Source organism: Hylobates moloch, unplaced genomic scaffold (genome assembly GCF_009828535.3).
Source record: "Hylobates moloch isolate HMO894 unplaced genomic scaffold, HMol_V3 SCAFFOLD_9, whole genome shotgun sequence".
NCBI classification, from domain to species: domain Eukaryota; kingdom Metazoa; phylum Chordata; class Mammalia; order Primates; family Hylobatidae; genus Hylobates; species Hylobates moloch.
In genome coordinates this window covers 30,223,270-30,246,388 of record NW_026652284.1, presented here as the reverse complement: position 1 = coordinate 30,246,388, position 23,119 = coordinate 30,223,270, and the positions used below count along the sequence as shown (strand labels likewise).

General features: G+C 41.4%; 1 protein-coding gene across 9 annotated transcripts in view; it reads right to left on the bottom strand.

Moving 5' to 3' along the window:
- NCOA2 (nuclear receptor coactivator 2) overlaps nucleotides 1-23,119 on the bottom strand; it is a 301,828-nt gene that overhangs the window by 11,851 nt on the left and 266,858 nt on the right. For all 9 annotated transcript variants that reach the window (XM_058444592.1, XM_032759594.2, XM_032759599.2 and 6 more), the window contains 8 exons: nucleotides 19,929-20,144; nucleotides 16,939-17,068; nucleotides 10,929-11,094; nucleotides 7,272-7,550; nucleotides 7,003-7,080; nucleotides 5,378-5,612; nucleotides 3,233-3,410; nucleotides 2,431-2,629 (listed from right to left, as the gene is read on the bottom strand). In XM_058444592.1, coding sequence (XP_058300575.1) covers nucleotides 2,431-2,629; nucleotides 3,233-3,410; nucleotides 5,378-5,612; nucleotides 7,003-7,080; nucleotides 7,272-7,550; nucleotides 10,929-11,094; nucleotides 16,939-17,068; nucleotides 19,929-20,144 — 1,481 coding nt within the window. The remainder of the gene's footprint in view (nucleotides 1-2,430; nucleotides 2,630-3,232; nucleotides 3,411-5,377; nucleotides 5,613-7,002; nucleotides 7,081-7,271; nucleotides 7,551-10,928; nucleotides 11,095-16,938; nucleotides 17,069-19,928; nucleotides 20,145-23,119) is intronic.

The following is a 23,119-nucleotide window of genomic DNA, read 5'->3' as shown; positions in this document are numbered from 1 at the left end:
TGCCTCTGTTTTTAGGGGTGTAAAAACGGGGAAAAGGAACTGCAGAACAATGGCCTCATCCCTACACAAGCTCTCCCACGTACATATTTTGCAGAGTCTAGAGGAACATGAAAATACTTATGAAATACTAGCTGCCTTCAAAATTAACCTTTATCTGCATGCTGTACAGAAATCAAATTCAACTGACTTAGTAATAATAGAGCCATTTTTGTGCCATAACCAGTATGCTTTCTTGGCTTATTCAAATTAGACCAATGACTCACATTTGGGACTTTGAAGTCATCTGAGAAACTCCTGACATCTTTGCTACTTAGGCAAGTTATTAATTATCAAGAGCAAGTGTGAATACCCAAACTAGTGCTGGACTTTGTGAATTTACTCTGACCAAATGGACTATTCATTTGCATTTGTATATTTCTTTACACATTAGAAAGTAAATGTGCAAATGCTAATAGAATAATGATTTTTGTAGGAAGACACATTGCAGTTGTGCCTCGGGGCTTCCAAATTAACCATGGGATTCAAATGGTTTAAAAGCACGCAGAAGTTTCAAAACAATCTGGACTGTTAAAAATACATAAAATAAAAATGCATCAATTCATTGCTGAGCAGATTGGACTAGGATCGTGTTACACTAGACTATCTCAGTAGCCCTTACTTTGTACACTTTTCCTCAGCAAGCAAATTAGGAGTCATTAGTGGCCCATTTTTGCAGGAAATAAAACATCAACCCTACATTTCTCCATTGAAGAAATAAAAGCATATATATCTCTCTATAAACACATGCATATGTTTTAAGAGATAGGGTCTTGCTCTGTTACCCAGGCTGCAGTGCAGTGGTGCAATCTTAGCTCACTGCAGCCTCAAACTCTTGGGCTCAATAGATCCTCCAGCCTCAATTTCCCAAGTAGCTGGAACTATAGGCACCTGCCACCATGCCTAGCTAATTTAAACTTTTTTTTTTTTTTTTTTCCAGAGACAGAGTCTTACTATGTTGCCCAGACTGGTCTTGAATTCCTGGCTTCAAGCCATCTTCCCACTTCAGCCTCCTGAGTAGCTGGGATTATAGGCGCAAGCCAACATGTCACGCTAAGAGTCTGTATTTCTTTATGTCTGCTTAATGCATCCAAATAAGCATTTAACTGCCATCAATTCAACAACAGAAGTGTAAGTTATTACTACAAGCACACAACCTTCTTAAAATGCAAAGGGCTTTAAATTTTCTCATGTACCACTTCCCATTTTTATTAATCATTTTAAAGAATAAAACACTGAAGCTCTGTAATAGTTCTTAAAATTTTCACAAAAATTGTGGTCCACTAACAACAGAATTAAATAGATCTAATCAAACTCTTCAATCGTTCACCATTCTCACAATCTTGTTCTAACAGACATTCACAGAGCTGTCAGTGATTTCATGCTTAAGTCATTTACACTTTCCATACCGTACTTTCTCCTTATATGAAAAAAAAGTCAAGGTCTTGCCACATTTTTTACTTGTGTGAACTATTGAGGATCAGTGGTAGAGTGGTCAGCTTTTTGGACGTTTAAAAATAAGATCTTCTGTAAATACCATGGTACAATTATTAACCTCTACTTTTACCTCTGAATCAGCCACAGATTTTTGGATTCCAGGCTGGCTATTGCTATCTCAAATGCTTTTGAGTCTCTCCGCCATCTAGTGAAGTTAGTAACAGAATCATTTTGATGTTGTTCAACGCAAAACAATTATTTTAAAAAATCATTGCCTTCACGTTCCAAAGTAAAAAGAGTAGTTTCTGGATTATCTGTGTCTGTCTCTTTGCACAAATGAAGGATCATTTCAAACTAACTGGATGGCAGGTAGTTTGGCCTTTGCTTTTCATCTGGTTTTACACTTAGAAATAAATCCATTATTAAACTATAATCCTCTAGCCAGGCATAGTAGTATGTGCCTATAATCCCAGCTACCCAGGAGGCTGAGGTGGGAGGACTTCTTGAGCCGGAAGACGGAGGTTGCAGTGAGCCAAGATAGCGCCACTGCGCTCCAGCCTAGGTGACAGAGTGAGACTCTCTCTCAAACAAAACAAAACAAAAACCCCCCAAACGATAACCCCCAAATAAAGCTATTTTAAAAGTGCGCTCACTATTTCATCTTCAGAGATTCATTTTAGATACTGGTGAATTCCTCAAGAGAAAAATGTCAATGATAAGAAAGTTACGAAATATTTTAAAAGCTCCTCAAGCAGTTAGGAATCCTTTCTGTTTATTTAATCATTAACAAAGATTTTTATTAATGTCACTAACACAGGTGAAGGGTGAAAAACATTCCTCAAAATAAATGTGGGAGTTGGTGGCTAAAGTTAGATACATGGAAAGATATATTTGATGCAGAAGTAGACAAAAAGCCGTGATCTGAAGCCACTGGGCTGCTTCTCCTTGGGTGCTCACCTGCTCGGGACCCATGGAGGACAGCCCCGGCGTAGGCACGGAGGTCACTGAGGTCATGCTGATCTGTCCTGTCATCTGGTTCATGCTGCTCATGCCACCTGTGTTAGTCGCCATGGACACATTGATGTTCATGTTGTTACTGTACATGCTGGTGTTTGCTTGCTGCCCAAAGTGTGGTGGGGACTGCTGGGAAAACATGCTGGAATACAATGGGAAGACTGAATGAATGTTACAGCTTGCTGGTATCCAGAGGCAGGCAGTTCAGGGCACTTGTTTCTCAGGCGTTTACTCTGAGTGAATAAATCTGAACTGCATGAACCCAAGCTGAGACGGCCGGCAGGTGGTGGGCTTGCTGAAGCCTGAGACAGCAGGGGAAGTGGCATTCAATGAAGCTGTGGGGGCAATTCTGTGTGTTGCTGTGATAAACGATCACCAGGGAAACTTTCTATAGACTACCTGTCTCCTTTCTCTTTCTTTTTTTTTTTTTTAAAGTCTTTGCTCATGCAAGGAATATCAAGCAAACTTCTAAATAAGCCAGTTTACTTTTCCTAGAGCAGGAGTCACTAGAATTTACAAAAGCTTAGCAAGAAACATCCTTTGGAGGAAAAAGAACATCCCTAAGAAGGTACCACTGACCAGTTTATGATAGAAATTGCTGTGGAAGGCGGTGACCTAGAAGCCATCCTTTATCACTACATTTGATAAAAACAAACAGAAAGTTCCTCGGGTGCAGGCGTGAAGGTGGGGGATGTCCTTCAGCCGTCACAGTGGCGGTATGAAAAGGAGAAGGATTTGCGGTTACCTGTTTCCGCCCATGTTCCCCTGTGCCCATCCATTCATGTCGGAGGGGGCCTGATAGGCTGGGTTGGCCTGAGACTGTTGCATCATGGGACTCTGTGTATGTGCCATTCGGGGTGACATAAGTGGGCTCTGGGGAGTCGTAGCCCCAGTAAAGCCTGGATCAGGTTGCTGACTTATTCCTTAAAAAAAAAACAAAAACAAAAACAAAAACAGAAACAGAAATCCAAAAGAGACTGTTAGTTATGTTGTAGAGACTGGTGGGGGGGAAAGAACATTCCAAATTAGGCATGCATAAAAAATTACTTTCAAATATATGATGGTGTACTGATTAATTACATTCATTTAAGAAAGATTCCAAGCTCGGATAAAAGATGGAGAAAATAAAATCTCCATACTGATTCCCCCTATTAGTTAGATGGTGCCTAGGAAACATTAACCATCATAGCTAGAGTTAGAAAGAAACAATGCTATTCTTTCTTCAAATTCCTTTCCAAATCAAGAATAAGTCACATATTTTGATCAACGAGAAATATATATATATATATATATGAAATCTCAAAATATCACTGTAATTAGTTTAAATTAAGCTTATTATTATTATTTTGACATAGGGTCTTGCTTGCTCTGTTGCCCAGGCTGGAGTGCAGTGGCGTGATCATAGTTCACTGCAGCCTTGACCTCCTGGGCGCAAAGGATCCTCCCACCTCAGCTTCCTGAGTAGCTGGGACTACAGGCGTGCACAACCATGCCCAGCTAATTTTTTTAATTTTTAGTAGAGATGAGGTCTCACTATGTTGCTCAGGCTGGTCTTGAACTCCTGAGCTCAAGAGATTCTTGGCCTCCCAAAGTGCTGGGATTACAGGCATGAGCCATTGCACCTGGCCAGATTGTTTAAATTAAATTTAAATTGGATTAAAGTTCAGCTATATATCAAAAGTCAACACATTTGAATAAATTTATACTGAATTAGCTGAAGCCATTCCATGATGAGATGGATCCATCTTTAAAAATAAACAGCTGTATTCATGGTTAGCTTGTTTTGTTTTTATAAAGAGCTCTGTGGCACTTCAGGGCTATCCAGGATTAGCAAGAATAAGAAAAAAATTCATTGTATGCTTCTTGTTCAGTTTAGAGGCAAACAGAATTTAAACTAAAAGGAAAGAGAACTTTTAGCAGACTTTTCTAAATTATGAAGAAGCAAATAGAGAAAGGAGCTGGGAAACAAAGGAGGCAACTTAGAGTATTTTGAGGATGGTATTAAGTACACTTTTGCATAGAAGACTTGTAAAACATGCATATTTAATTAATATTTAAATTAGCTACAAAAGAAAAGCTTAAGATCATATAGAAAAAAGCTGCACATTATCTTTCTGTTCTTTAAAGAAACAGGAGACTTGGATTTCGGCAACAGACTTCACAGTTATTTACAGATAACTGGCAAAGGGTAGGGAAAGTCATTTTTGAATATTAACATTAATGTAAGCACTTACTTTATCAATAATTCAACCATTAACTGAACATGACATGCACACAAATATTAATGTTCATGACGTTACACACTTGGTATCTCTTAAGACTGACATTAAACAACAAATCAATACGAACAGGACTAAGAGGTCTCCCACTGTAGTTTCTATACAGTACTTCTCAAGAATTACCTATTCATTAATGATCTGGTATAATCTGTAAAGTATTTTTCAAAAGTCGAAGAATGTCTATAATATTTCAATTTATAGAGGTCTTTTTACATTTTGTATCTATTGATTTGTTTGAGTCAGACTCAGAGGCTTTCAAATATATAAATATAAACATATATGCACTTGTAGACGTTGACATAAACATAGATCCATACACACTCGCACACAAGATAGACACAGTCTATGCACACACACTTACTTCGGTCATTCTTAAAGACCTGCACTCAGAGAAAAGGAGGTACCTGAGCTGAGAGCCTGGAAGGTACTGTGCTGGACTTGGGGACTCCTCACAGGCCCCAACTGTCCTCCCAGGTTTCCTATCATTCCCTGGTTAGCCAGATTCATCTGGGAGCCATGCAAAGAGCTGTGAGAGAGGAGCTGTGACCCAACACTGGGGGACACTGGGGAGAAAGGACTGGTGAAAGGTGGTGGGGATGTAAGTCCAGTACCGTAGTTTGGAGGAAATGGAAACTGCTGTGCATTTGCCTGGGGAATCCGAGGGTTGCTCATAGTTGCTGGCATACCACTAGGAGCCACCATGCTTGGTGTCATATTCAACCCTTGTCCTCTCATCATCAAAGTTCGTTGCTGAACTTGCTGTTGCTGATGCATTTGTCTCTGTCGAAGATGCTGGTTCAGGATTTCCCTCTGTCTCTGGGCCAGCATCTGTGCATTAATAGGTGCCTAAAATCAGGGGCAATACATGGAAGAAAATGTTGGGGACAGACATAGATTAAAAAACAAAGTGAATATTACAAAGAGGCTGGCAAATGGTACTATCATCTGTAAAATTATTTGGAAAAAAATTACATGAAAGGAATAACTCAGAGTTGAGCAACTGGTGATTGAGAACATGAGCTTCTAAGTTCCAAAGATATGATTATTCTGAAGCTTTGCTAGGACTTAGCAGAGTTAAGTTTGATGCTAATACCAATTAAATCATTTTGTAAGGACACAATTAACTAAAGGATCTCAAAAGAACACAGTCCTTTCTATAAGAAGACTGTAATACAAACCCTGAGGATGGTAGTTTAGAGTCTCATTCAAGGGACATTCAAGTCTACAGAGAAATAAAATCACTGGGACAAAAGGTGACATGGTGCACTTCACAAAAGGCTGAACAGAGGCAGGAGGAAAAAGGGAGAGCAGGGAGAGTGTCTGATAAGAACGCACAGAGACCGAGTCAGAGGTGGAGGGTGGAGAGGGAGGAAAGGCGGGATGGATGAAGGGAAGGGATCCCGGTGCTTGCTGTCAGTGAGAGGCATGAGGCTGCTAAGATATCGTTGATCCTCATTTATGAATTCCACATTTCTGAAGTTGCCTACTCAGTAAAATTTATTTGTAACCCCCAAATCAATACACATGCCACTGTCACGGTCATTCGTAGACATGAGTACAGTGGTGGTAAAACATTTCAGATACGCAGTGTGCACACTTCCAGCTGAGGTTGAACAAGGCAACACTTTGCCTTCTGGTTTCAGCTCTCATACTGTAAACAAGTGTCCTCTTTGCGATCTATTTGGTGCCAAGATTTTTGCATTTTTTGCTTTTCCTGTTGGTGATTTTGCTGCTTAAACTGGCTCCCAGGCATGGTGCTGCAGTGCTCTCTAGTGTTCCTAAGTGCAAGAGGCGGTGATGTGCCTTCTGGAGAAAATAGGTGTGCTAGATAAGCGCCGTTCAGGCCTGAGTTACAGTGAGTTCTTTAAACAGAAACACACATAAAACAAGGTTATGTGTTGACTGGACGATGACAATGTTGTGACCAGAGGTTTGCAGGAACCCAACCCTGTATTCCTCCTACGAACAACAGTTTGCTGTTCTTTAATTCAGTGTTTGCAGTAACTTTGTGTAGCACAACTTCTTAGAATAACAAGAATTGACTGTACCTGGCAATAAAAATGGCAGTGATTAGAAGGGAAAAATATAACATACTAGTAGGTAACTAGGTGACAGTACAGGGCCAGTGTGCTGATCTGGATCCATGTCTACTAAGTTAACTTTCTTCAGAGAGGAAGAAATGACAAAAGTAGCTGCATGCATACAATGAAAGCCAATGGCTGGTATGCTGCCTTACCTGTGTTGGTACTCCAGGCCTCAGAGTCAAGTTCACATTGGAGACATTGCTGATTTGATTCATAAGTGGCTGGCGATTCTAAATACATACAAACAGGATGGATACATTTTAACAACAGAATACATTTTACTTTAAATCAAGTTTCCCAAGTAACTGCCCTCCCCAGCCCAGTATCTGCACATTGTTGGACAGCTGTGCTGCCTCACATCATCTTCCCCACGTCCTCCACCCAGCACCCCTGACTTCCCAGGTGCCATCGAAGAACAGACCTGCTGTGCTTGGAGGCGATGCTGAAGTTGAAGTCTCAGTTGATTTGGCTGGTTCTGCACTAGGCCCGTGGGCCTGAGGCCCGGTCTGGGCTGCATACGGAGTGTGGCATAACTAGGCCGCTGTCCCATGGTGTGAAAGTTTGGATCCTGCATGGGAGTATAGCTGCCCTGGGCCATTTGTGCCTGAGATGCATACTGCTGTGGGAAAACGGGCGCCTTCTGCTCCAGCATGATGTTGGAATCCTGACTTGAGAACTGTTCTGGATCTACTGCTTGGCTCTGGAGAGAAAGTCCCAAATAACAAACAAATAATTAAACCATAAAAACAGCAGAGTCAATATGAGGCTGTTTTCTCTCTCTGTCATATATCTGAAGTGAAGCTTTTTATACTTTTTAATATTATACTTACTACACAAAGGTACCTTTAGAGCTTGACTCCACTTATCTTTCTAGAAAATGCCTCTGCTCACAGTTCTGGTTATACAAGGACAGAAGCCGGGGTCATGCTGGACTCCCAGCAGCACTTCTTCCAAGGGAAGGGGAAAAATGGGCTAGGACTACAGAATGCCTCCAATCATATTGGCCTGGACTTTCAGATGCAAATATCCCCTGGAAGTGTTAAGTTTTTTGATTGATTATTCATATCTGTAGAGTTCATTTTAATTAGATAACCTCTTTGGCACCTGACTGAGATCTGCAGTGTGGGGTACTGACCATCATTACCCTGATTTTGTAGCTAACAAAAATGAGACTTAAAGACATGAAGTGAATGGCAATAAGCCCTGCTAGTACATGGTGGGGTCCAATTCAGTTTGTGATCTGGGATCTGAGCTCCTCACCAGTGTAATGCACTGCCTATTATCTACTTTACTGCTTTCTGTGGCTGTCAGGATTTCCTACGTGCCCCACATTTTGCCATCATCCTCTCATTACCTACTAGACATGGTTTATGTGTCTGTCACTCCTGACTTTTTTTTTTTTTGAGACAGAGTTTCGCTCTTGTTGCTCAGGCTGGAGTGCAATGCTGTGATCTCGGCTCACCGCAACCTCTGCCTCCCAGGTTCAAGCAATTCTCCTGCCTCAGCCTCCCAAGTAGCTGGGATTACAGGCATGCACCACCAAGCCCGGCTACTTTTGTATTTTTAGTAGAGACAGGGTTTCTCCATGTTGGTCAGGCTGGTCTCAAACTCCCAACCTCAGGTGATCTGCCCATCTCAGCCTCCCAAAGTGCTGGGATTACAGGCGTGAGCCACCACACCCGGCTACTCCTGACTTCTATCTACCTGGGTCAGAATGGGACAGGTGAACAAACCCAGAACTTCCCCGGGCTCCGGGACACCTCAGCCCCAGGTGGCCCTGAATGTTTACGTGCCGAGGGGAAAGGTGGACCTGGCTGATTCTCCTCTTCTTTCTATTTCTAGGAGTAACTGCTACAAACTTAATGGTATACAGGAAGAAAAGACTCTAGCAACAAATAAAATCTCTCAAGCTTTCTTTCTTTTTGAGGCAAAGTCTCGCTCTGTCACCAGGCTGGAGTCAAGTGATTCGATCTCAGCTCATTGCAACCTCCAATTCCCCAGTTCAAGCAATTCTCCTGCCTCAGCCTCCCGAGTAGCTGCGATTACAGGCACGTGCCACCACACCCAGCTAATTTTTGTATTTTTAGTAGAGACAGGGTGTCACCATGTTGGCCAGGATGGTCTTGATCTCTTGACCTTGTGATCCACCCACCTCGGCCTCCCAAAGTGCTGGGATTACAGGCGTGAGCCACCGCGCCCGGCCTCAAGTTTTCTTTAGCTCAGTGTTGTCCTAGGCCTTCTTGAAAACCATCTACCCATGTAGTGCTGGAGCCGCCCAGAGCCCTGAGCTTTGATCAGCATGGCCCTAAGGCCAGCCAGTGAGAGCCAGGAGCCCACTGCCCTCCCTGTGGTAATTCTAAACACGGGGATGGAGCCGAAGCAGAGGAAACCATTCATTGCTGAATTACTGCTCTAACTACACACACAAAACCGTCTCAGAACTTTAACATGAATACGAATAATTTGTATTCCATACTTCCTTCAATTCTACCTAATAAACATATTTCTATAATTCGGTTTCATGACAATATTATAATGATGGTGGATTTGATGAGACAAAATAGAAATGACAGAAATGAGTGAAAAACGGACTAAAAATATTAAATGACACGACACCTGTTTTGATAACATTACAAGTCACTCAGCAACTCCACAGATCACATTTTAAAATGTCACTTAGACAAACTCAAGGATAAAATAGTACTGAGTGCTAAATTCTAACTATCACTGAAGACAAAGCAAACCAGTCACACAGGAAATATTTAAACTCCATTTTCCTTTCTTAATTTATTTCAGGTTATATCATGTAACCTCAAGTCATTTCTTTCCATTCTGCTGTTTTCAATATGAATTGATAAGTCACAACTCCCACCTGTGTCTGCTCAACTGTGGGAATTATGACAAGACTAATTTTAATGTTTCAGAGAAGTCTCCAATGACTCTGCATCATCTTTCTCTCAGAAAGACGATGATACATCATATGGCCAAGAAGTAGACTGGACACTGGCAGGTACTTTTTGGCAGTAAGAAATAAAGATGATTCATGCTAAGTAAGGAGGAAAACAGTAACTAGAACACGATGGTTTTTTCTGGGTTACTCTTTACACAGTAAGCCAGGCTGCACTGCTTCACACACAGTTAGCTGTGCAGCCAGTTCAGATAGTGTTTTGTTCTTTCAAGGGACTATGTTAGGTTATTTATTGTATCATTGCTATCAGGTACTCTAAAAGCAGGGACTTCCTTTTTTTATAGTAACCAACTAATTACTTGGAAGAAGAAAGCTAAATAAGCTCACCAAGATTAGTTAACTTTTTTATATTCCCATTTACGCTTAAATATCCCCAAAATTATGGTGGGCTAAACTATAAGTGAAAGGAACTGTAGCTAGGACTATAGGTGTGTGCCACCACAACTGGCTGTGACATTTTATTTTTTTTTGGTAGAGACAGGGTTTCATTATGTTGCCCAGGCTGGAGTGCAGTAGCTTTTCACAGGCACAGTCATTGCACACTACATCTTTGAACTCCTGGGCTAAACCATAAGTGAAAGGTTTAGCCCACCATTTTTAAAGGTAAAAATGATGAAAGAGTTGCAGCTACCTGTAAAATGATTTCTGCTAACTTATGTGGAAAGTATTCTTTTAGCAAAAACAAGTTCCTATCACCAGCCCACAGGTGTGAAAGGAATACAGTGGTCATGACTACAGACACTCACACCAACTTCCAGGGGGAAGCGTTCTAGGTCACAAGGCAGCAATGCGCTGTTTGTGGTTTCTCTGTATCTTGTGTGTCTTTCCCTATCAGCAAGGGCGGACACCAGGTGAAACGGACTTGAGTTTGTGTCTTTCTGCTAACTTGAACTGTATGCAATGCTCATTCTCAGTGCTCTCCATTCTCAGGCAAAAGTTTACGTGAGGGTTACAAGGAAAGCGGAGGAAGAAACAGGGCCAGCCTGTTTTGAGGTAAAAAAAAAACAGTATATTCTAAAAAGCAGACTGTGGAGTACATGTAAACAGAAAACGGACACCTCTGCGCCCATGAGAGCGCCTGGCCCCCACCTGCTGCCCTTCTGTGCATACCTGGCTGACCAGTTCGGGTATTCCCAAGGCTCTATCAATCTCCTCCAGGCCATCAAAATTCCGCAAGGCCAGATACAGCTGGTCCAGGAGAGCTCCCTCATCACTCGGAGACTCGGCTGCAGGATGTGGACACAGCAAGTCGTCTGGAGAACTGCCAAATGGCTGCCTGTAAAGACAGAAATGTCACCTTGGGCCAGTGGAAAAGCTAGTTGATTAGAGAACAAATTTTTTATCTCAAAGGTGAAAGTATCAATTGACTTCCAGGGTTGTTGCAACAAACTACTGTACCAACTCAACACAGAACAAAAGGACAGTCTGAAGTATTCGATACACTTTATTCAGTGCCCAATACAGGCCAGACACAAATCTAGACATTTAAGGTATGATTTTTATTTCTATTGGCCCCACTTCACGGCTGGCAAAGCTGAGGCTTAGTGAGGTGAGGTCCACATGGATCTGTCCAAGTCCAGGACTCACCAACCTACAGCGACTGCTCAAGCATGTAAATATTTACTTGGCATTGAAGGAACCAAAGGACTTTTCTGCACTTTAGTAGGAATCACTGATTGACTTAAGATTCTTAGGTGGAGGCTATGATGACCCACCTGGGAGAAATGAGAGAACTAGAGGCATCAGAGCTGCATTAACTTTCTTGAACTCAGCTGCAGCCAGATTAAATTTGGCTGGGTTGATAGGAAATTTCTTAGTCATGCACGAGCAGGCCTTAAAAACATTTATTTTTCTCTGAGACAGGGTCTCACTTCATTGCCCAGGCTGGAGTGCAGTGGTGTGATCATGGCTCACTGCAGCCTTGACCTCCCGGGCTTAGGTGATCCTCCCACCTCAGCATCCAAGTAGCTGGGACTATAGGCACGCACCACCACACCCGGCTAATTTTTTGTATTTTTTTGTAGAGATGGCATTTCACCATGTTATCCAGGCTGGTCTCGAACTCCTGGACTCAAGCAACCCTCCCACCTTGGCCTCCCAAGTGCTGGGATAACAGGCGTGAGCCACCACATCTAGCCTAGAGGAGGCTTTTATTTATTTATTTATTTATTTATTTATTTATTTTTTTGAGACGGAGTCCTGCTCTGTCGCCCAGGCTGGAGTGCAGTGGCGCAATCTCAGCTCACTGCAAGCTCCACCTCCCGGGTTCACGCCATTCTCCTGCCTCAGCCTCTCCGAGTAGCTGGGACTACAGGCACCTGCCACCATGCCCGGAAAATTTTTTGTATTTTTAGTAGAGACGGGGTTTCACCGTGGTCTTGATCTCCTGACCTCGTGATCCGCCCGCCTCGGACTCCCAAAGTGCTGGGATTACAAGCGTGAGCCACCGCGCCCGGCCTAGAGGAGGCTTTTAAAAAAGAGCTTCTGAGTTGCCTGAATACTAAAAGGGAAAATGGTATTTGTACTTTACCAAAAGTCTATTTTGTACTCTTAGAGTCACTACATGATGTTTTGGAGAAAATAAACGTTTACAGATTAAAAAACAAAAAGTTTATAGATGAGCAAACTCATTCTTAAGCAAGTGAGAATAAACTTATCAAGAAATGAAGTTACCTATGAACACAGTTCAATATGCCATGCGGTTTTTAAATGCTCTAATATGCTATTTTGGCTTAGAATTCTGAAACACTGAAGTGCTGGCACTGAAACCAACAATTAATTTCAAATGGTCATAAAGGAATGCATTAATAACAACCTATTCTCTCCACTCACCTCTAGTAACTTGGAAATTGTCCAGCTGAGGGTCCCTTGAGGCCACTCGTCACCTGCTTCCCCGACTTCCTGGCTGCAGGAGCTCCTTGCATTTCTAAGGGACCCACCCAGACCCCTGAGAGGCAGGTGCTCTTCCCGCTCCTGCCCCTTTCTGCCCTTTCTTGCCACTACTGGGCTTCACAAAGTCACACATGCTGGGAGCTTGCTGGCTCCTTCCTCCTGCTTCTTCTCCACAGCCCACACTCTCCTAGAACTTTCTTTAAACCAAATGTGATCAGACTGCTCCACTACTGCTACACTTAGGGAGGGGGAGGAAGAAGCAGATGCAGAAAAGCAGTCAGGAGAGGGAGAAACCACTGGACTGTCTGCCATGATAGCAAAGAGAGGAGATTCCTCCATGAGGAGGGGCCAACAAACATGGATATGGCAGGACTTCCATGAAAGAGTTCAAGTCAGTCAAGAGTAATGTCAGCTATTTACCAAATTCTCTTAGGCAGGCAGTGACCTCATTCCCTAAAAACGCTAGTTAAGTTAGGCATTAAAGGATTTTCTTTACCTAGATTTTGTCATTTTCAACTTGTTTCTTTGGAAGCTGCATTCATATGCAACCCTTCTGTCCCAGATGTATTCAGTGATGGCAGGCTCGTGTGAAATCTAATGCGTGCAGGCTGCACAAGCAGACTTCCCAGCCTCACATATGGCGGAAACCCACTGTCAGGAGGAGGCAGGCACTGTCTCGTGCCTTTGTAAGACCACTCCACCTTGACAGACCAGCAGTACAGCCAAATGCTTAATAACAAACAACTAAAACAATCATTTGAATTTAAACAATTTCCTACATCATAAAATCACTTTTTGTTACAAGCTTTTTTAATTAAAAAAACCCCAAATAAGTGCAGAGATTAAAAAGTTAAACAGTGCCTCCAGGCCGTCCCACTTTGGTCAAGGCCCTCTTCAACACAAGTTGGGATTCTCGGGACACTTTCCCAACAACGTTCCTGCTTGCATGGTATCTCTGATTCTAATATGATGCTCTCAGGTTCCCATTCCCAAAGCACACTTTACTGAGCAAACAGGCCTTACTCAGAATTCTTACATGGTTCTTCAGCTCTCCCAGGAAAACACCCCTGGAATAGGGTGGTAGTGGTGGTGGGTAACGCCTAACCTTCCCAAACTTAATGTTCATGCCTTCCCTGTGAGTCCCAGCTGCCACGGGCAGCTGATCTTTCTCCAAAAGATGCTACACACACCACCAGAAAACCAAGACCTTGACATTTACCCCATCCTTCCCATGCTCTTCTCCAGCTGAGGGTCTACTTTCCACTGGGGTGTCACCCATCTCCTCACAGACCACCCCGCTTTCTCTTCTCAGCATTAAACCACTTACTGTGCTATGCTGAACTGATACTAACAATTTACGTTAAAAACGCAACTTCACACCATGCTCACACGGGGCAAGCATTGCATCCTCTACCACTTTTTGGCCCAGTGCTTGAACATAAACACAGTATAGGTGCAGTAAGTTTCTAGTGGATGAAAACAAAAGGTTCCTGATTTGGCTGAGCTACAATACATTAAAAACCACTTTTATATTCAGAAATACATACTGCCCTGTGGCTTGGTGTTATAAATATGGGCATGAGTGATATCACTTCCCTTAGAGATGTCATAATATGCTTGCTTACAGAAAAAATACTGATCCAGACTCCCAATCCGAACTTTATAAATGGCCACTAACACAATGAAGAAATTATTTTCCTACATTTTGGGCAATTACCTATAGTTACAATCTAGATAGCATCTGACAGATAAATATAATATTAAGACGAGAATAGAATTCAGAGTAATAAAGGGAAAAACACACACAGGCCCCAGGCTGGTGCAAAATAGTAAGTAAAAAACAAGCAGAGAGAGATCCATAATCAATGGAAATCCCATACCTTAAAGTCTACACATTTATTTATGGACTAGTAGGTCCTTAAGTATGGGACTAAGGAGAATTAGGTCAAATTCTCAGCACTTGTTTGAGAAACCATAACATTACCATTTCTTCACTTTTCAAAAGTATTTTGAAAATTCTGCAAAAAAGCAGCAGCTACTGAATGATGAGAAATAGTCAACAAAAGAAACCTTACTTAGAGATACATTTCAAACAGGGGAAAATCAAATTAAAATTGTGAACTTAGGCTGGGTGCGGTGGCTCACACCTGTAATCCCAGCACTTTGGGAGGCTGAGGCAGGTGGATTACCTGAGGTCAGGAGTTCGAGACCAGCCTGGCCAACATGGCAAAAGCCTGTCTCTACTATAAATACAAAAATTAGATGGGCACCTGTAATCCCAGCTACTCAGGAGGCTGAGGCAGGAGAATCACTTGAACCCAGGAGGTGGAGGTTGCAGTGAGCCGAGACCACACCACTGCACTCCAGCCTGGGCAACAAAGTGAGACTGTCTCAAAACAAAAAAACAAAACAAAAATCCACCAAATTGTGAACTTAATGCAAAAGGAAGTCTTTCATGAAAGACAGCTATTGTATTTCCAGAGAAAACCCCTTTAATAAAACCAACAGAAATCCTTAAGAAGTCATGTATAAATTTTTGGCTATATTATAAAGATCTCTTTTATATACCAGATGAATGAAGGAAAAAAAACCCAAAAACCCATAACGGAACTAAAAGTGGAAATTAGCTATAAATAAATGGATATGTGAATGTTACAGATTTAAGGGCTAAACTACTATCTTTTTGAAATGTATACATAAACTAATGCTGGATTCATAAAATGTTAAAAAACCTGTTCTTAAATATTAACTGTGATGCTTATAAAGGGGATTTTTAAAAAGCACTGCTCTTCTTTTATTTCAAAAGAGAGACATGGTTAGAACCTTCATTACCCATTACTTCTGAATTTCTATGACAATAAGATTACCATAAAGCTGGTCGTAAGTTTCTTCCACACTGAATTATTCAAAATAAAAATGTGAGAGTGGCTAGAAAAACTGAAATAACTTTAAAGGTAACGAAAATGTTTTGTCCACACAGTGCTTATGCAAAAAACCTAACTGATGGTAACAGAAACAACAACATGCTAGGGCAGTGCTGAGTCACAGACACTTGCACAGCAAACTTAACATGCTGACTCTACTACTGGAGTTTCGCTCTTGTTGCCCAGGCTGGAGTGCAATGGTGTGATCTTGGCTCACCACAACCTCTGCCTTCCGGGTTCAAGCGATTCTCCTGCCTCAGCCTCCCGAGTATCTGGGATTACAGGCATGCACCACCACACCCGGCTAATTTTTTTTGTATTTTTAGTAGAGACAGGGTTTCTCCACGTTGGTCAGGCTGATCTCAAACTCCTGACCTCAGGTGATCTGCCCGCCTCAACCTCCCAAAGTGCTGGGATTACAGGCGTGAGCCACTGCTCCCAGCTCCATTTTTGTTTTAAGAGAACTCTCCTCCTGTTTGGGCAACACTAAAAATCCTAATTTTGGGTCTAGTTCTTCCTAAAAACTAATCTTTGACATTTCATCCAAAAACAACTATCAAGTGGTGGATTTAATTATTATACATTTGTCCTGTGTTACATTCAAGTTTCCATGGAAATGGGTGGGTTTCTAACATATCAAATAAACATACGTAGAAATGGCCTACCATTCACTGATGTCATGAAATCAGAATCAAAGAACAAGATGGACTGTGAAAAACCACCACCTCCAAGTATGACAGCAGCTCCAAGTGTGACAGCAATGGCTACCTACCCAGGGCGTGCTTCCCTGTCTACACAGTGCGCGCCTCCCACTGCCCTTGGCAGCCAGTTTGGGATGAGCCACACCTCCTGCCTGAGGTTCTTCCTCTGTCACCCACTGCCTCAATTCTACTCATAGCAATCCTTACTCTGGGCCTGTGATGTGCAGCTTTTACCAGCAGGACTGGCTTCCTGTCATCTCTGCCATCTGAAATGAGACCTTTTCTTCAAGATTCTGAAGCCTTCTCCAAGCATCCTGATTGGATGATCTTCTGAAACGTGGCTTCTGATTTTTATACCGCACACTACCTCAATATTACAGTTATCAGCATACATATTTTATTTTCCATTTAATTTGTAACTCCTTTAAAGGCATGTCCTAGGTCATACTGATTTCTGGATTCACCCCTCCTCTTCATGCACTGCGTAGTAGATAATAAAGTCCGAATAAACGAAAACTGGTCAGGCACTGACTACTCAAAAGGAAAAGATTAATTTCTGGACAGGTATAAAATAACTGGCTACCCTAGGTGCTCAGGACTCACCTGTTTTGGCTGGCAAAAGACGCCTGGTCTATAGGCAGGATGCTTTCAGGCCATGGGGCAGTCTGATTTGGAGGAGCTTGTTGTTGGCTATACTGAGGTCCCCCCATGTTCATCTCTAATTCAGATGGCCCTAGAAAGGGAGAAGAAAAAAATCTTACATCTTTATCAAGGAAGCATTTATTTCTGCTATGTAATATAAAGTGAAATGTCTGGTTTATGAAAAAAGGAAAACACAGAAGCAATAATAATTAACTAGGTGAATATAAGAAGATAAAATTCTGATTCTGAAATAGAAGTCAATAAATATGAAGGCCATTTCAGAGAATATCTAGACAAGCAGTTCTAAACCTTTAGCATTTAAGACTCTAAATACTCAAAAAAGTTTTTGTTCATGTGCATTCTATCTTACTGATATTTACTGTATTGGAAATTGAAATTGAGAAATAGCAAAAAGTGTAGATTCATTTAAAAATCACAATAAATGAATTATGTGTTAATATAAAGGATATTTTTTCTAGATCCAAGTGAGTGGAATAAATAAGATTTTTGAATGCAAAATTAAAACAATTCTTTTATTGGCATTGTTTTACATTTCTGCAAATAGCTTTAATGCCTGGGTTAATGGAATAGAGTGAAATCTTCTGTTGTCGCATTTCATCTTCTGTGATATCATATAGCATGTAAAATTTCTGGAAAACTCTACCATACGCTTGCGCGATAGTAAGAGTGAAGAAGCCAACGGTGTTTTAGGATAAGTATGAAAATAGTTTTGGCCTTGCAGACTCTCTGACTGGGAATCAGGGTGCTGCACCGTGTTTCTAGGAAGCCAGTTGAGACTGCTGACTCCTGAATGTCGACTAACTGTACTTCAGCTGGCTCCCCTACCAGAGCAAGAGCAGAGGAGAAGGGAGGCCACGACAACCCACAGGCGCTCTTTCTCCGAAGTTCTCTGAAAGGCTTTAAAGCCAATGGATGAGATGAGCTTTTAAAAATTATATTATCATCATTATCTGTAGACCTGTATTCCATTCCAAAAGATAATTTTCTGTTGAATTAATAGCTTTTGGAGTTTATTAAAAATCAGAGAAACTCAGCTATACAATAAAGCTTATAGAGCCATATTTCCAGCTTAAAAGCCAGATGCTCTTCAGTGAAGACTGAGAATAAATTATATTTCTGGATATAAGGTACTATTATGATTTTTAATCAATAAATATTTTTAAATTTCTCATTTAATTTTGCATAGAAATCAGTTTTTAGCATTTTTCATGCTGTCAAATTATACAAATTTATGTTTGAGCATCACTCATTAAGTACATTCAATGTAGTAAGGCAATATAAATGCCATCTCTGAGAAACAATATGCCAAAATATGCTGAACAATTAGGTAAGAAAACTAATGCCAAGTTAGGATGAAAATTCTACACTATCTTGTCAAAACAACCCTGGCATCTTTTTTTTTTTTTTTTTTTTTTTTTTGAGAAGGAGTCTCACTCTGTTGCCCAGGCTGGAATGCAGTGTTGCGGTCACAGCTCACTGCAACCTCTGCCTCCGGGGTTCAAGCGATTCCCCTACCTCAACCTCCTGAGTAGTTGGGATTACAGGTGTGCGCCACCACCCCTGGCTAATTTTTAGCAGAGACCGGGTTTCACCATGTTGGCCAGGCTGGTCTCGAACTCCTGACCTCAGGTGATCTGCCTGCCTCAGCCTCCCACAGTGCCTGGCATCTTTTTGTGAATTATTTAGCTCTTCCTCATTGTGCAATATCTAAGTATATGAAAAGAACATAAATATTAACTTATTGGAATTATGCTAATGTACAAGAGGAGGGCTAACATGTCAATAATAAAGCAAATACTCTCAAGTATGAGTTGTACAGACCATTAATTTTTAAAATATAACAGCTTTACTGAGAGATAATTCATATAACATACAATTCACCTATTTAAAGTGTACAATGACTTTTAGTATATTCAGAGTTGTACAACCATCACACCACAATCAACTTCAGAACACTTTCATTCCCCCAAAAAGAAACCCATTACTCATTAGGAGTCACTCCCTACTTCCTACCTGAGCCCCTCCCCACACTCCTGGCCCTAGGTAACCACTACTGTACTTTCTGTCTCTACAGATTTGCTCATTCTGGACATTTCATATAAATGGTATCATATGATGTATCAGACCATCAATTTTAATAATATGTGAACTGTCTCCAAATAGAATTCTAGTAATCCTCACATTCTGTGAGATGTTCTGTAAGACCCTGCAACCTTCAGTGAGGGCCTGGGAGAGTCTGATTTTAGTAGTCTAGGTTGTGGCCCAGGAATCTGCATTTTAAGTTCCCGATATTGTTCTGATGATCATACAGCGTTAGAAACTACTGCTGTACCACCTAAATTTTTTTTTTTTTTTTTGAGACAGAGTCTTGCTCTGTTGCCCAGGCTTGAGTGCAGTGGTGTCACCTTGGCTCAATGCACCCTCCACCTCCCGGGTTCAAGTGATTCTCCTGCCTCAGTGTCCTGAGTAGCTCGGGTTACAGGTGCCCACCAGCACACCCAGCTAATTTTTGTAATTTTAGTAGAGATGGGGTTTCACCACGTTGGCCAGGTTGGTCTCGAACTCCTGACCTCAAGTGATCCTCCTGCCTCGGCCTCCCAAAGTGCTGGGATTACAAGCGTGAGCCACTGCGCCTGGCCTATTTCTTTATTAATAGTGTGACATTACAATTCATTTCTCCCCCAAAGTTGAAATTAGGTAATTTAATAAAAATAAAACATCTCAAAGGTAGTTGGGTCTTTTATATGACTGGAGAACCTTTGAGATTCTGCTTCCATACAGAGTTCCAGCAAAATCCCACTTACAGCAGCTTCATGGGAAGATTATCTAAAATGCCCATAAGAAGCATGTCTTGAAAGAACTTATGAAGCTGACCCTCTTTTCTAAGAGAGCATAAAAGTTAAAAGCAAACAGCACTAGAGCCACCTTACCTATATTCATGACCTGAGACTGAAGCGTCTGTCTTTGGCCAGGCTGGCTGCTGGGCCTCATGGGGATGCTGGCTGCTGGGTTCCGAATCATACCTCCTTGGACTGGCCGGTTCATGGCACTGGTGGTAGCAGCACAGGTGACTCTCACAGCTGAACTCTGTGGTGCCCATTCTCCAGATGGCATAGTAGGCCGAGAAGCACTGCTACCAATCATTCCTGCATGCAAGCCAAAGAAAACTGAGAGACGCAGTAACTGAAAACATATTTAGCACGTATGAATACCAGATGATCTTACCCCACAAAATAAATCATTCTGTAATTCACACTTAGCCAATAGCTAATGTTCTCACTGGGCAGATGTGGGACCTTGGCTAAGAAATAAGAATTGGCAATCACTACATAGTTTTCGTAACGTGGACCTGCCACTCTTTATAGTTCAGAAAAGCTGTTAAAATTGTTCCCATTTGTACTTAGAAACAGGTGCTGTGGCATGTGGATAACCCCAACTTCCTTCCTCAGGAAGTGAATCACATTAGCTGATATACACGTCAATGCTTTACTTTCCAAAAGGGAGGTAGAGGCTAAGAGGAATAAGGTAAAAACTGATAATCAATAATCTCATTATAAACGATAATCATAGAAGATATCTTGAAGTCTATATGAGACTTTATCCTCAAGTCTCCTTCAGGGTATACTTCAAAACTGACCAAGAGTAGCCTCTAAGTAATGGAGAAATTATAGATCTTTCTGATATTTACTGTAGTTCTTCATAGTCAAGGCAAGGGAGTTCCTTGCCTTGTATCCACTGTATTCCTGACTATACGGACCTAGAATGGGTTAGGACAGATTTGTAAAAATCCCTTCCTTTTTGAGGTGTTAACAGTTATCTGACCACACATAAGAGTGTAACGCTGCTAAGCAGGACTGTGTTTGCTCTGTCCTGGCCCAGCCCCCAGGATGCTGATAATGGCCAAACATTTGCTAAGACTTGATATTCTAAAGGGAAAACTCTTCAAATGAGGTCTCTTCATTTTGAAGTGTTTAATGATGGATACGTAAAGGTTCTGCTTTCAAATATATGGCTGCTTTCATTTTCTTTAATTACGATAAACAACTAAAAATGGGGTATATTTAACAAATGAACATGCATTGTGGGCGTTTCTTCACTTACGAAATGAGAATGTGCTGTGATGATTAAGGGTGAAAGGTAGTCAGTTAGATTTTAAAAAGTTAAGAGGCCAGGCGCGGTGGCTCATGTCTGTAATCCCAGCACTTAGGGAGGCTGAGGTGGGCGGATTGCTTGAGCCCAGGAATTTGAGGTCAGCCTGGGCAACATGGAGAAGCCTCATCTCTATAAAAAATACAAAAATTAGCCGGGCGTGGTGGCAGATGCCTGTAGTCCCAGTTACTCGGGAGGCTGAAGTGGGAGGATCACTTGAGCCTGGGAGGTTGAGGCTGTGGTGAGCTGTGATTGAGGCACTGCACTCCAGCCTGGGTGACAGAGTAAGACTCTGTTGCAAAAATAAACTAAAATAAAAAGTTAGAAGGGTATTCTATTAACACATATTTTAAAAACCATTTTAGAATTAGATTTGAACTATAGAAAAATATTATGGGAAAAAGGGATTTTATTTTTTTTAAAATCTGTTATCTAAATAATATGACAAGATTATAGAAAGTTTAGAAAGCAAAAAAGAGAATGATCCATAATTCAACAATATTACTGTAATGATAACTGGGAAAGTCCCTCTCAGTCTGTTTTTTTTTTTTTTTTTTGACATGGAGTCTCGCTCTGTTGCCCAGGCTGGAGTGCAGTGGCACGATCTCGGCTCACCACAACCTCTGCCTCCTGGGTTCAAGTGATTCTCCTGCCTCCACCTCCTGAGTAGCCGGGATTACAGGTGCACGTCACCACGCCCGTTTAATTTTTGTATTTTTAGTGGAGATGAGGTTTCACCATGTTGGTCAGGATGGTCTCGAACTCCTAACCTTGTCATCCACCTGCCTTGGCCTCCCAAAGTGCTGGGATTATAGGCGTGAGCCACCATGCCTGGCCTAGTCTGTGTTTTTTTAAACAGCGGGAGGGTATTCTGTGATCTTCACAGCCTGGACACCAGTGCCCTCTCGGCTGCTCAGATTTTAATACAAGCCTATTCTCAAACTCCTGCAGAAGATTCCTACAAGAACTCATATCTTCTTGTATTCTGCTGGTAAGCCTTAATAAATCATGGCTCCTTTTTTTCTTATAGAACTTTACATAAATCAATATTTTATTTATCTTAAATTTTAAATGAATCTTGGTTTATTGAATATTTAATGAAATGAATATGACGATATAATTATGAAGTAGTCAGTGCATGACACATGTGGCAGGCACCCAATAAATATTTGCTGAAGGAGTAAGTTACCTTAATACAGCACAGTTCACAGTTGCCATGAATTCCTTATAAACAACAGAAAGTTAAAAATCTACTTCTTCCCCTTAAATTGAACTCTTATATTCGGTTAACTGTCTAAACAGCACTCAATGTGTGTATAGGGATACAGGCTTGGCTAAAAATAAAATACCAAGAGTTAAAACACCTACCACTGTTAAGTTCTTCTTACAAGATTTCTTTCCATGCCTGTGTTTCTAGTGACTCATTGAGACAAAGGAAGAAAGTTATGAACTGTGAGCAGCTCTGCATTAGAAAACAGCATCCTGCTATATCCGTAATAAAAATATGTTACAGGGTACAGGATGTGGATGTGGTGGCAACAGCAATCAGTGCTACTGCAATGACTTCCAATCTGAACTGGATGTGAGCTTAGGAATAGAATGGCCACTGAGACAGTGACTACTGCCAGACACCTGCAATTATAGCAGGTCAACGTCCAAACCTGATCATAGGCAACTTCCTACATCTTCAAAAGGGAGCTGGGGACCAGATCTGAAAGCTATTAGGCCAGGCATATTACTGTTTAAGGTTCTTTATTTTTAACTAGTACTTTTTGGAATAAGAATTTTATCACCTAGAAGTATAAAAGGTTGGTTGAATTTTAAGCTCTTATTCTGAAATTCTCCAAACACAAATAATCAATCCATAAGTTTTTTGGGTATCAGTAAATTATCCCTGGAATAATTTTAAATATACCCTGCAATGCCTAGAACAGTAATTGGGATAGAAGTGAAATAAGTCTCAGCTATAGGA